This window comes from Stegastes partitus, unplaced genomic scaffold, assembly GCF_000690725.1.
Source record: "Stegastes partitus isolate 25-593 unplaced genomic scaffold, Stegastes_partitus-1.0.2 Scaffold69, whole genome shotgun sequence".
Taxonomy (NCBI): Eukaryota; Metazoa; Chordata; class Actinopteri; family Pomacentridae; genus Stegastes; species Stegastes partitus.
In genome coordinates this window covers 405761-421314 of record NW_007577800.1, presented here as the reverse complement: position 1 = coordinate 421314, position 15554 = coordinate 405761, and the positions used below count along the sequence as shown (strand labels likewise).

General features: G+C 40.0%; 1 protein-coding gene across 1 annotated transcript in view; it reads right to left on the bottom strand.

Moving 5' to 3' along the window:
* Positions 1-15554, bottom strand: part of grik4 (glutamate receptor, ionotropic, kainate 4) — a 153899-nt gene that overhangs the window by 101303 nt on the left and 37042 nt on the right. Inside the window, exons 2-3 of the mRNA XM_008276318.1 lie at positions 14412-14576; positions 9672-9769 (exon numbers count right to left, since the gene is read on the bottom strand). Of these exons, the coding sequence (XP_008274540.1) occupies positions 9672-9769; positions 14412-14576 (263 nt within the window). The remainder of the gene's footprint in view (positions 1-9671; positions 9770-14411; positions 14577-15554) is intronic.

Sequence of the window (15554 nt, the reverse complement as noted above, 5' to 3'; positions counted from 1 at the left end):
GACATGTGAGCGGAAAAAATGAATGAACAGACTCAGATTTATGCCCGCTATTCAATGAGTGAGCTTCCTATGAATGCTCCACAATAACGACACAAATGAAGCGCTGGACCTGTAAAATCTTTTTTTCTCCGAAAGCAAGAAGAAAGGTTTTCGAATTTGTTTAATAACCATTCATGAGCAATCAACTGTGCTGCAGCTTTGTGTGATGGTCCTGTTCAACAATTGCTCCTGTCTGGCCATGTGGAGGAATCCTAGAGCGGAGTTCATTTGCCTACTAATAAGGTAATCTTGAGAAATACGTTTGACTCCGAACAATCTTGGAAATAAAGTCAGTCTCGGAAAAGAAGGGAACAGATTCATTTTTACGGGGACTGAATGAGTTTTCCAGTGTTGCCTCAACACAAGCACTTGCAATGCAGCGAAGCACTATATCACAGGAGGCAAGAGAGAAACAGGCAGAAAATGAGACAGGGCGAGGTTGTGAACGGAGTGAGGGCAAGATAAAGACACTTTAAAAGCTCACCTAATCTCGTACTTTAACATCTGCACATAAATGGCATTCAAGTTGCGAGCAATTTTCTGATTATTTAAAACATTTTCTGATACAGGGTGGTTGCATTAAAGTGTATTTGTGGGTTTTTGTGTGCGTCGATGTGTGTAGTAAAGCATAAATCTCTCATTATTGCCTATTTTCAGGGCTTGAGCTATACAAGTGACCCCCAACCTCAATCCAGTGCGCACTTTGTTTGCCCAGCGGACCTCAGGTTCACCTCTAAATCCAACCTGAGCTCCACCTTACTGAAACGCAGTTGTAAAATCTCTCTATTTCTAGAAGCAGATGGCTTTGCAAGTCCAATGCAACCCCTGCCTGGACATCAGACATAGCATTAATATTCATGACTACTTCTGACATATGTTTGAATCATAAAGGAATATGTTTCCTCGCTTTAGCAGACACGTGGATATGGCACATTTGATCCTTTTATGGTAGAGGGGAAAAAACGTTGGGGATAAAAACGAGGAGTGAGAGCAGTTAAACTGAGCTGAAGGTAGCTGAGAGCAGTGTCCTACAAACTGAATTCAGGTGGAATAGTGGACATATGAAAATTTAATCACTGACATTTACTCAATTTAGTTTGAAAGCTTCCTATGGTTAATGGCTAAATGACCTTAATCCAAGTCCTTGTATGAAAATAGTGCAAGAGGGGTATTGTAAATGGAGCCTTGGAATAACCTAAAAAGGGGAATAAAAAGTCCTTGAATCCATCCCTTCGTATCTGAGTCGCCACTTATAATGTGGTATAATTTGTGTAGTATAAATAAGATTCGTATTTCTTATCCTTGAGATTCACAGGAAACAAAGTACAGCAGAGAAACTGCACAGCATACTCCCGTTTTTATATTTAGCTGCAGCAGCCAGCAGATAAGTATTTGTACAGCAGCAGGAACCCCTCATCCAAAGCCTCAGTTGATGTTTCTCATTAGCGGATATTAATCTGCCCTTCTTTGAAATTCTGACCCCTAGGTTTGCTTGTCACGTCGCCAAAGATGGAAACAAACTACCACACAGTCAATCTCCTCTCCACAGTGGCTGTTTTTCTATTAGTCACTATTACTGTGAAACCAAGATGGGCTCAGTCCCACTCCTCTGTCTCCACAGTGGAAGTGGCCACTGCAGCAGCAGGGGAACACGGGGTGTGATTGATAGAGACTGGTAGATGATGTGCTGATCACCTAGTGGGGTCTGTCAGCTGCAATATTGCTGCCGGTGTCCCAGGCAACCAGCCGTTGGGAGCGCCGCCATATGTGGCCTTATGCACACAGTGAGGGATTAGGCAGTCGGAGTCAGGTATGTACAGTGGCAGGTGTAGACAAACACACACGGTCTTCTCTCCAGCTGCTACAGTTCAGGGTGACCTGTTTTCATCTTCTATAAACAGATACAGTGTCACTGACAATGATTACATGACAATACCAGTTTGGGCTGTGACAAATGTTCTCGAGCTGCCCCAATTAGTCAGCATAATTCATGACACAGTTGCTGAAAATGTGTCAACATCAACATCTTTAACCAACGCATGTAATGTTTTTCTTTATGATTGCTGCCCAACTGTTGTATCAAGACACTTTAGTCATTTTAGGCTCCCGTCACCGGTCAGCTGCAGTCAGTGCTGTGGTTTAAACAATGCCGGTGGCAGCAGCAAAGTCCAACTCGGTTAAATGTAAAAGTTTCCAAGGCTTCAAGAGTCTGTTAGTATTTGAAATGATCACAGAACAGAAAGGTGGTTTGTACACTGTGCAGTTTGGATGGTGTACCACAGCAGCACATCACAATGCAGGAGCACTTGAACAGGAACTCAGGCGCACAGAGGCACTTTACAACTGTTTGCTTCTCTCTGTGCTCACATATACTGTATTTTACTATAGCAAAACTCACAGTAAAGCTGTTCTGATTTACATATTTTTCTGTTTCCGTTGTCAGACAACGGAACAAGTGTGAAATAGTGACTGAAACACAACCCATTAAGACTACACATTGACCAAGCTGCTTCTCTGCACTGCTAAAATCTTGGTTTAATAACTGACGCTGTCTGACAAACTCACCACACACTGTTAGAGGCTCCAAATTCTATAATGAATGTAGCTGAACAGTATTCATCTCAAACTAAAGTCAGACAGCGATTATTCAATATGAGTGTCTGACAGAAACTTTGATTGCGATTTTGATTTAAGTGTTGCACTACTGATTAAAATAATTAGCCCTCTTTTTTCATTTATTTTTATCATGTTGGAGTTTAGAGTTTAACTTACCGTTTTGCATTTAATATGTAAACATTTGTGTACATTTTGTACTATGATACATTATACAATGAGATACTGTTGGTCAAAGAAGTTCAATGAGGCAATCAGCTTGCTTTTTTTGTTGGAGGAATTAGAACTAATTTAGAATGGCAGATTGATCAGCAAAATAGAGAATAGCTGTTGGTGGCAGCATTAAAATATTCTGTGTATTATAACAGCTTCTCTTCCACACTTTCACGATTTATTACAAGTGGTAAGTTATTGATGCATTAACAACTATTGCAGATTCCACCAAGCGTGTCATTTAAGAATTTGCTCACTTCTTGTTTGCTTTTTGACCCATTTTCATGTGTCAAATGAACATCTGAGTGGCTTCAGTCCAAACATGTAGATCTGTTTTGCTCATAAAGCTCCCAATCGTGTTGTGCAACAACAGGACTCTTGTTGGTTTTATTCTGCTGCTACTTATTTCCTCCTCTCCTCCTGAGCAATCCTCAGAGGTGTGCTGTAGCATATTTGGCTGCCAAGCATAGAATAAAGGTTTGCATTATTTCCCAAAGCATTGTTGTTTTTCTCTGCCGTGCTACTAGATGAGTCTGACTTATAGCAGCAAATGATTTGTGCTGCTCATTTCATCAAGGATGACTGCGGCTTCAGATCAACGCTCTCTCTCCCAGCAGGGAAGCCTTTTCCTGCTGTAAAATTTCCCAACACAATGAACCTTCAACACTCTTAGGACTGAAAAGAGTTTAGTTACCTCCACCCTATTCATGCAGGACTATTACTACTAGTGGCCCTGCGTGACTGGCAGTAATAGCAGAGGTCGACATATTGTAACCCACCAGATTTTGCCTTAAGTCAATAACTTTTTTGCCTAGAAGCATCCCACAGAATTGTAGCTCAATAGATATGAATAATATCTATTTTTTGGTAAATCACATTGCTTTTGTTGAGAGATATGAGTTTTCATGGATAATTTTGCTTGCGTTCTGTATTACAGGATCTACTGAATCCAAACATCACAGGAATGATCGTGGTAATACTGCATTTTTAGTTTGTTTACCATTTTTATAAGGCAGTGGTAGTGAAGGCCATTAGCCAGGCATCCCCATCAGAGTAATCATGACGAGAGCAAGGTGACCTTCTCTGCTAGACAGCGACACACACAAACACACACACACACACACACACACACACACACACACACACACACACACACACACCACAGCAGCTGACTGCGTTGATTTGCACACCTTAAGCCTGAGATGGAGGACCTAATCAGCGGAATCAGCTGGTGTGGCTTTTGGATGGAATACAAATCCGCACACTCTTTGCTCTTGATAACATCCGGGTGATGACCACTGAGTTAAAGGATAATTCCGATTTATTTCAGCGTGGCGCATCGCCCATAAATGTGGCTAATGCGGCTCTATAGGTCCTTTGTAGGGATTGAGAGAAAACAAGGACTCAAGCAAACCTCCCACAGCTTTCTATAAAAACAGGATTTTTACATGAGCAATATCAAAAGCTTGTCTGTGAGTCTGACGGAAACACACAGACACAAAGAATGGAGGCGACTTTCTGAGTCTGCTTTCAAGTGTTTTTAGATGATTCATTTACAAATTTATCCTCTAAGACAGTACGTTTTCTGTGCTGCTGTTCTTTTTTTTTTTTTTTGGAGCTATGCTTTCCAGGCATGCAGTAGTCTTTGATTTGATGACTAGAATTAAAAACCAGCAGCAGGGTCCTGATAACCACAACTGAGAGCCATCGAGTTGATTATTCCTTTAATTGCCAGATAGCCTAGAAATAGTTATTAATGCATTTTATATAGCAGAGAATGAGATAAGAGGATCAAGGTGTTCCCAAGTGAACAGCATTTCCCCTGGGTGTAGTAATCTGTTGTCTATTGTCACGACAATTATGTGTCCAAAACAGCCTCTGTGTGCAATTTCATCTTGCAGTGGGGGCGAACACAAGCTGCATCTAATAACATGTCATTAAATCTTATATAAAAACACAGATCTAGTAAACAAACAAGAAAAGACATCTGACAAAGACACTGACGGAATTGTGAATATCACTAGATGCCTCCTCCTTCTCCTTTCTAACTGCTGATAAAAGAGAAAGTGCAGAAGATACACTGCATGATTCTACACAACCACTCTCTGAACTCTAAAAGTTTATTTTTCTTGATGCTATTGTAAGGTGAGATATGTCAGAGAAAAAATGTTTCAAACCACTTTACATTCTCTAACACATTTTATAGAAGCAGCAAAGACAGACCACACTATGGGCTAAAACACCTTCTCACTTCACAATGTGCAATAAAGCAAAAATACGTTGACAACACCCACAAGTGTGACTTAAGACTTAAAACTTCCACTTACGGAGGTCAGTGCAGCAATGATTTTCTTCCACACACAATATAAGATCAGATATGTTAAAGGTAGTGACTCACTAGCTTCAGGTGCTGAAACCCGCATTTAAATACACAAGTATTTCCATTTTATGCCATTTTATGCTTTTTCCCCACCACACTAACCGACAGTACATAAAATCAGCTTCACCTTGACTAAATACAGCAGTAAAAGGCTACTTAGATATTTATGCAGTAATCAAGTAATATATTACACTGTATAATGCACTTATGTGAGCCAAATTTCTGCTTGATGGGTACTTTAAGGTCACGGTGCTAATAAAATTTACGTAATTTTACTTAAGTGACATTTTCAGTGCAGGACTTTTACTTGTAATGGTGTAATTATATACTCCAGTGTTGCTTCTTTTACTTCAGGATCTGAATACATCCTCCATTAATGAAAAAAAAAAAGGTTTCTGTGTCAGTTTTCTTAAGCTGTAATGCATACTTGGCATATTTTTGAGCACAAGTATGTTTAATGTGTTGCTATCATTTTAAATCTAAATTCTGGATGTTTTATGAGGCTCTGATGAAAAGGGAGCTACATGATAAAATGACCACTGCTGTGGTAAACACCATTATCACAAGTCATAATGTTGCTTTTGTTAAATGTTGAATAAAGCTTGTGTGCTTGAAAGAATTAGGGGTTGAAAAAAAACAAGGATTACAAAAGAAAAATAAGAAGAAGTACAGCGATTGAGCTGCAAAGCTGACAATTGACTGCAGCTTTCAGCACACAATTCCTGTGTTGAACCCCTGAAAAAACAGTAGTCCGGTTGGGAGCATTGCCAAGGGTGGCATGTGGATGTAGAAGCATTACATTTACAGAGCAGATGAAGATAGACAACCAACTGGCGTATCACAAGCCCCGTATAAATGAGTCTATGAAGCTGTCAAGTTATGTGTGATAACACATGGCATATTTTTCCCTGTCACTGTAATAGGACTGAATTATCAGGCGTTAACCTAAATACAGACTATAGCACTGGCATCGATACTGGCCAAGGCCTGATTCAAATTACTGCTTAATGAAGTGTTACGCAAGGAAAATACAAAGATTAATGTGACATGACAACAGCAGACTCTATAATCCTGTCACTTTCTGTGACAAACACATAGGATTGGCCATGCTTCAAAGTCTTCTGGTGATCCAAACGACTGCTCCACCTCTTTACATGTACAGTAAGCTGTAGATAAATAAAGATGAAACAGGAGCCAGTCTGGGGAGACTGTGAATCTTTAAGGTCACTATCAACTTCTAAGACTATTTTATGATTACACAGTATCAGCTATCAACTCAAAAATGTGGATTTTCTCTTAATAGGGTCTTTAATATTCATACAGTGGTATTATCACAGCCAGTGTTTCAAAGCAGTCGCCGGCGCCAGTCAGTGCCACCAGAGATTTTTAACAGCAGGGAGTCCTGGTCGGTCTACCGCTATAACAGACTGATGTCTCATTAGAAAGACAGGCTCTACTGTACCAGAGGACATTATAGAAACTAGGATGGTAATGGGATGTCTTTCAGTAGTCGTGCTGATCAAATTCATGCAGTTAAAAAGGCGACTTCTCTGTGGACCACATCTAATTATGGGGTTAAGCACCCCAGAGAACACTGGTGAAAACTGACTGATGAAGTGAAAGACAGCTGACAGGGAGGTTTCTTTCTTTTTTTTAAAAAAAAAAATCTGTATTTAACATACAGTAGATAGCACAGATGTAATTAATATTTAACATGAAGTATTAAATTTAGTAACAAAGCTATCAGACACATTAGTAAATATACGCAGACTAAAGTTAACACAATAATGGCACATTAACACAAATATTAGCACTGTTATCACAGATTCTATTTTCCACTGTTATTTATTATTATAAAAAATTAATGTATAGTAAGATCCTTGACCCACATTTCATTCCAGCTGGCTTCAATAATGCTCCATAATATTGTTTGCCAACTACCATAAAATGAAGCCTATAGTTTAGACTGAAAACTGGATGTTCCACTTTAGCCTTGAAGTAGATTGTATCAGAAGTCGCTCTATACTCCCTGAATCTCTGAATGATGGAAACAAGCACCTCGACTGGCTAGCTCGACAAAACTAAGCCGAGATGTAGTTGCCTTCAGGCTGAATTTAGTCATGAGCAGAGAACATTCAGCCTATGACAGCGCATACAAGTCAAGCACACATCACACACCAGCAACGTTCTGGTATTAAGGGACTGACCGCACTCGACAGTGTTCATCAGAAAACAGCGGATAGGCCACCGTTCAGCACATCCACGGTAACAATTTTCTCTTGTTCCAGTTACCTGAACTTTTCAAGTGCATATGTATGAAGCACATTGTGTCCAGTCCATGTGATATAAACACATTGAATGTAAAATTCTATTCTTAATTCAAAGGACCTTTACTGGCATGAAAGCTTTAAGAAACAATATTATCAAACCTTCAGAAAATATTTTATACGAATATCTGTGCAGTACAGAAAAAGTATAACATATACTTATTATATACAGCATGTACAGTATATCATTTGCATGTGTGCATGGATGTGTGTCTAAGTCTTCCACGAACCCTCAGGTTGTGGTGTGCTGATACATAATAGCCAGCTAGATCTGCCCAGTCTCCTTGATCTCCAGGAGAGTTTTTTAATTCTGAGAGGTCATTTATCTCTATGAAATCTGAAATTACAGAGCTAAGCTTCCATCAATCCATCTATTAGTCATACCCACTTTATTCTACAGAGGGTCATAAGAAGCTGGAGCTTGTCCCAGATGACATTGGGCGAGGGGTTGGGTACGCCCTGAACGGTGTTGCCAGTCTATGACGGGGCCAACACAGAAAGACAGACAAGAATGCACGGCTAATTTAGAGTCACCAATTAAATTACCACAAACGTGTTTGGACTGTGGGAGGAAGAACTCGGAGAAAGCCACAGGGAGAACATGCAGATGCCACACATGACGGCTATGCAGTAATGTTAACCACTGCACCGCTGGGCTGCTCAGAACGCAACTGGTTACAATCAATTAGTTCACTGAATGTTTTGCATTGTCGGAAGTAGTGTCGAACAGCGACCACACATTTTGTTTTCTTTTGGTTGCCATGATATTTCTGTGTCTTCCATCTTCAATCACCAGTTTGTGGTCTCTGAGCCCATATTGCAGGTTAGGGTCTGTTTCTTCTTTCTACTTCGAATACCACAGAGGTTTTCTGCCAATTCGGAATCTTTTTTTAGGGTGAGATAACATACTAATCTATTCTGGCTTTTAGTTTCTTCTTTTCAATGTTCCAAATAGGCTTCTGTTTTAATTTAGTTTGTTTTGATTGGTGTTTGGAAGCCAGTGTTGTTGTTCATGTGACTGGCCACAGTGTGTCTGAGAAGGGGGGCAGTCAGTCTCAGCACCAACTGACAGGGAAATCTTTTTTCTGGGCTCAGCTCTTGGGTTTGCAGGGCTTTGGAACGGAAGGTATCTCGGGAGCTGGATTTAAGGTGATTAAAACATTTGAGTGCTCTCTTTTGAATGTTAATTATCAGTGGGTGTCTGCCTAACTCTGCTGTACTCTTTGCATTTGTTGGTGTTTTTCTGGGTATTATTCGCTGCATGTAAAAATTCTGTTGGTTTCTTTTTTTCCCAACGAGTACAGCTATCTTTCACTGGGATACCATTTAAACAGAATTTAAAAAATGAAATCAATTTGTAATTATTCACGATCAACTACAAAACATCATGTGATTAACTGTGATTAAATACACACACATCGCTTCTTTTTTATAATTGATTTTGATCTAGTTCATGGTTTTTGTATAATTCAAAGGCGCTCTGTCTCTTGACACCAGATGGCAAAACACACCATGTCAGAGTTCAGACAAGACAATTAACATCCAACTGAGATCGGTCTACATGCAGTCAAGCTCTGATGTCAAATCCACTCAGGCACATTTGAATTGTGGAAAACATGTTTTTTTCTTTACTGCTCGGTTAAAAAACTACAGCTTTTTACACACTATCATCTATTATATCATCTGGTCCATATCCTGATTCCAAACACCAAATGTGCAGAAAACAGGAGCTGGTTGTTGACAACACATCAAACTACAAAAAGTGTACTTTTGATTGTTTGTATTTGTCTCTATAAAAAGCACAATAACAGTGACAAGCGACCCTCAGTGGGCTAAACTGCTCTAAGCTAACGAGGGGAATAGAGGAAGTAAAATGTCCAGAGGTGCTTTGATTTGACTGGAATGGATAGTTACGACAGTGTTAAAGCATTTCATCATTTTCACTAACAACTTGGATTTCATCCCCCCTCAATCTCCTACAAAAACCACACAGCTGCTAATGAGCATCATTGTTCCAAACTCTTCATTTCGGGTTGTACTGTGAGCAGGCTGCCCAACATGGGCCCCCGGCTACAAGCCAGTTGGGTGCATAAACTCACCTCTTTCTCTCCACATATATTGCTGATAATGGAGTTGGACGCCGGACTGGCGGACGGGCCAAGGACTGCCACCACTCCTTTAGACATGATCTGGCACACTGAAAGAAAACAGAGAGGGGGTGATGAGGAATATCAGCAGAGGAAGGGGGGTGAGAAGGGAACAGAGATAGTGAGAGACAAAGTAAGACAGTTAGTGTTAGGAAAGCCATTTAAAAAAGGACCTCTTCAGCCGGATGTTAATGGATGCACATGCTGACTACCTCAACCTCTAAACAGAAAGCGGTCTGAACCAGCGTTTTTGTAGCATCTCAAGGGAGCATGAGCCTACATGTGTTAGTGAATTGTGCACAAGGACAAATGCATTTCTCCATGTTTGATACGGCCAAACGGACGCACAAAAAAGAAAATCGCAAGAGTTTTCCACTCATGCGAGTTTAGCTTGTGGGAGAAAGTGATGGTAATATGATATTCTCTCACATATGGAGACAGAAAGATATAAAAATGGAAAGAGACACAGACAGATAAACAGAGTGACAGACAGTGAGAAAAGCAGCGAGACAGAAATAGTGACAAGCCACGATATCTGGAGGCTTAAAACACAAAATCTGGTATTTGAACATTTGCACATGAATGCAATAACATCCCCAAAAGTGACACACGCATCTCATTTCATTTTCAAAATTCTACATTTACAAGGACTGATTTAAAGGCTTTACCTTCGGGGAAGAAAACATTTCTTTAGACAGAAACATTGCGGTGAAAGTGAGTTTTGCTCCTCTCTCATATACACAGGACATATGCTTTAATCTTCTATACTGGAGAGGTGGATGCCATTTCGTGTGAGTTTATAATCCCCAGCTTGTAATGAAAACACTACAGTCAATGGTGTGAGGCAAACACAATTACAGACACTATGTGCTGTTCTTGCATGTGGACGTGTGCACATAGTGTGGGCGTGATGGCAATTTGGGGTTGGTTACTGGGTCAAATGCAGAGCATTAACCAGCCACATGTGTGAAATAGGCAAAGGGGGAACTGTTTCCCAGCCTGTGCGGTGACTCGAATGATTAATAAGTAATCCCTTCGTCACCCATGGGACCTGTAACACATGAACACTGGCACCTTACACAAACAACAGCATACACATGCATGCACACATTTACAGTGAATGCACCCACACACACACACACACACACACACCTTTGTACCTGTCTGCATGGCTTCACTGAATTATGATGCTGAATGATTTGACCACAGGCCAGCAGACTCCTGGCCTTAGTGACACTTTTATTTGCTCCTTTTCTGCACAGCAAGCATTGTGTGTGTACACATATATACAGTCGAGACTGCAAGGCTTTGAACGCTTACACTTAACGTCTAATAAAATATGGAAGGCTACATTAAAGTCTCAGCTTTAATTTAAGTGGGCTAATGTCAATATTGGCCATAATATACTAACTGTGTATGAGATATAGCCCTTTTAAAACATAGTGCCCAAATTGCAAGAGGTTCAAAAGTAATAATAAAGGAAAGTGCATGGCTACTACATGTTTGTTGCGCTCTCTTGTGTTTGACTTGATAGGGAGCAACCATTTATATGAGTAATATAGAGGTGACCATATATACAGCAAAAACTAGAAAATGACCGGGAGACAGAGAATCACAATTCATGACTGAAGAGCAAACCAGGATGGCTCTCCATGAAGGCTTCAAAAAATTCATCACAGCATGCAAACCCAAGGTAAGCCTCAAAAATAGGAAACGGTGATTGCAGTTGGCAAAAACAAGTGAAAAGAAACTGAAAGAGTTCTGTAACAAAGTGTTATATGTGGATTGTTGAAGCAAAAACCAGCCTTAACAAAAATGACGGAAAAAGTAAAGTGTGGAACAAGAAAGAAAGGAACAGCCAAAGCAAATCAACTCGCCTGTCAAACACGGTGGTGGATTTTTATTGCTTGTGCATGTATGGCTGATGATGGAGTTAGAACAGTGACATTTACTGATGATTTCACCGCTGTACGGATGAATGCAAGGGTATGCAGGAGCATTCTGGGTGTTCAGATTAATCCAGAAAAGGTGAAATATCCTTTACAAAAATCTGTCAATCAGTCACTTGAACTCATCAAGCAACAGCTGAAGATGTAGCTGCAGTAAAGAGCTAGGAGAGTATAGAACAAGACATCAGGTGTTTATTGACGGAAAAGGATCTTCCACAAAATGTTACATTTAATAAGATCGGTTTACTTAACGTCTATCTGTCCAATTACTTTGGGCACTTAAATAAAAGGGTGGCACGGTGATACAGTGGCTAGCACTGTTTGAAAATGGATGGACTTCAATAGGGGAACGATTATTTTTATCTCAAATTCAATGTGCTCAAGCACTGAGAATCAATTAAAGTAAAGTCTGTGTCAAAACTGTAACCTCCTTCAACCCTATCAACTCAACTGTCAAGACATCCATTAATACCATGAGTTACTGGAACAGTACTGTGCTGCTCACTGCGGTGCAATTATGGTCACTTGGTCACAAGGTTAGCTGAAGACTGTTATTCCTGCTAAACATTGATTTTCACGGATCAATGCAAACTATTGGAGCCTTGAAATGACTAGAATGCTGTAATTAGCTAGACCTGGGAAAAGCTTCAAGTTACCTACTTACAGGATGAATTGACAGTCACAACAGAGAAGACAATGATAGCATAAACCTAGAAACACCATCAGAAAGTCATGCAAAATGTACAAAGAAACACACATTAAAATTTCTTGGGTTAGAAATAGTTCCTTGAGTTTCCTTAGGTGCACATATGGCAGTTTTAAACCAAACTTATTGTTATGTGGCTTTAAAAGCAGTAAGAAGAATGGCTGTCTGTGAACAAGAGTGTTGTCGTGAAGTGTTTTCTGCTGTTAAAAGCAGCAACCAACCCAAGGAGGCATCTATTTAGGAGCTGCATGCTACACAGGCGGGAGTGGGTGCTTCAAAGGTGGGGGTGGGACTTTTCTTCGCAGGTAGCGCTCCCTCTGTGATATTTCCATCTAACTGCGGCCACTGATCCGTCCCTAATCCAATTCCTGGCTCTAATTACACACTCACACTTTCACACACAAAACATTTGCACAATATACACACAATCCAGCTTGCACACACCACCACAAGCTGCACACAGAAATGTGCACGCACGCAAACACGCAGAAACACACTGCAGCAACCACATTTAGGAAGGGTTTGTCTTAAACCAGGCGGAGAAAGTAATACAGTTTCTTGTTGTTGTGGTAAGTGAAGCGGTGTTTCCATGGATTAAGCGGCACCACTGAAGCTCTTATGTTTGTGAAAGTGGGAATGTGTCATATTGAAAATCAATCCCACACTTCTTGTCATAGCCGTTCATATTGGTAGTTTTTCCGGAGACTCACGCTGTGCTATATTGATTTAGGAGCCTTCTCATTAAAAATTTAAACACTCAACCAACACACAGTGAAGTGTGAGGCAGTGAGTCACCACGCTGTACATTGATGTTCAGGGTATCTGTTGCAAAAGCACTGACAGAATGGATAACTAATAGGTACTCCAGTTTATGGTAAAGGAGCCTCTTGCAGCTGTCACACTGTGACAAATTACTGGAAACCTCATAATGGTCCATTCAAAAAGGTCCATAGACCTTTCTGGTGAAGGTCGTCCATACTGTGACATGCATTAAGTCCTAATTAGATGACGATCCATTTTCCTTTTTGCTGATAATGTTGTTTTGCTCTGCCCTGCAAAAGCAACAGACTGTATGAAAAAGATGGACGTAACCTCTTTGAAAGTTAATCCAATGTGGAAGTGACTTAGATATGTAATCTTTCTATCGGCCAGCAGGGGGCAACTCCTCTGGCTGACCAAAGTTGTATAGAAATCTATAAGAGATTTCCTCTACTTCTCACTTGATTTGTTACTTTAGTAAACACTTTCCTCATGAGTTTATGGTCTATATCAGTAATTTCAAGTTTTCTTCAATACAGCATGGTGTTTATTTGGTAAGTTTTGGTTTCATTTAGGGTAAAATAGATGGTAAAGCAGGGTAAATTTTAGTGGGTGGCTCCTATGCAATTGCTACTATATGGGCGCGTGTAGTGTCCTCAAGTTTTCAGTTAGATTCAACTTACGTTTGTCCCAGCAAGCTTAAAAAAAACAAAATGATAAAGGCCGAACTTGAGAATTCAAAATTACACCTGCAAACCAACAGGTGACAACATGCTGGTCACACCCATCTTTGATATACAGTCAATGACCAAAGCATAATGAAAGTCGCAAATATATAACAGAACAAAATACAACTCAATACAAACATGTTTTTTTGACTCCTGCAGGTATGAAAATACATTATGACAGCTCATTTTGTGTTCCCACGTCACACCAGTCTGTCATCTATTTTTAATCAATTGTTTGCTTCTGTTTGACCAAAATATTGTTACACCACACAGACTTATCTTGTATACTTTGAGGAAGAGCATAAAAAGAAGAGACTAAAAAGAAGACAGCGGGTTTGATTTGAAATGACAGGGCTTGCTGATTTCAAAATGAGAGCTACTTTTTTGCCGGTGCGACTGCTGACTGGACGCAGCTCTGCTTCACATTTATTACTTTCTTAGATTTTCTCTGACACATATATTGAGTGACTGATTCACGCCCACACGAACAGACACAAAAGCAGGAACTTTTTTCTCACCAATTAACTTGCATTTCTTGCTTGTTACTTACTTGTTTCCCCCATCTCATATTCACTGTCTCTCAGCAGTTCAAAGATGTCCACCTCCAGCTTGCCAGTGGTGGAGCGGTTAGTGTTCCTGTTGATGCTATCTTTGGCCAGCGTGATGGCCAAACGCTCTCCTCTGCTGCACTCCATAGGGTCATCAAGGATGGCAGCTGAGGAGAAAGGGGAAAATAGCAAACAGTTTGTTAGTGTGTGAGTAAAGAAAGAAAAGGGACATATTTACCCACACTGTTAACTGTGCAACGTTTTTTTTTTTTTTCCAAATGAATGAGAGCCAGCATGGCCTGTATTGCCGGTGATCATTCAGTCTGAGAACCTATAAAGACACCCTTTTTCCTTCTACAATAAAAGTTCAGTCCACTGAAAGCTGCTCCCGAGGTGCATGGATTTATTAGGACCAATTCTTATGTGGCATTTTGTGAACACTGCTCTCCATTAATCTAGAGTACCTACAAAGGCACAGTATTGTTCTTAATAAATCCATACACTTTGGGAGCAGCTTTTAGCGTGACTAATACACTTTTGCTCTAAAAGGGTGAGTGCTATGTAATGCAAATATGGGATCTGTATGATGAAAAATTTGAAGGCTTAAAAGGTTTAAAATCTCTCTCACCTGTTCAGAGGTATTTTTCAAGAACACAACAAAGACACAAACTCATGACATCCTGTTTACTGCAGCAAAAGGATTCAAAACATCTGTCGGTTGTTTAGATTTCATAAAGGCACGCTAGAGATTTAAAACTCCAGTCACTGCAGCAGCGTCTCAGAGATGCTATGCTTTGCGAGTCAACTATAAAACTAAATCAAAGGATGATAAAACAACATGTTATACAAAGAAATGAATTATTTGCATTCTGTACGCAATATTTTGTTGCACCATAATCAGAAGAACAGAGTCCTGTCTTGTATATGGCTTAGCTAAGCCAATTATAAAGGGATCGGATGTAGATAATACACTCGTCTTATTTTTATGTGGAAAAAAATAATGTAATTCCAGCACAATAAGACTGTAGCGACTGGTTATTGAAAAGGATTTTAATCATTTCACAGTGCATGATAACTAAGGACCGGTATATTTGTATGCATGCATGGGTGTTTTATTTGAATATTATTATGAATGTATTCTGTGA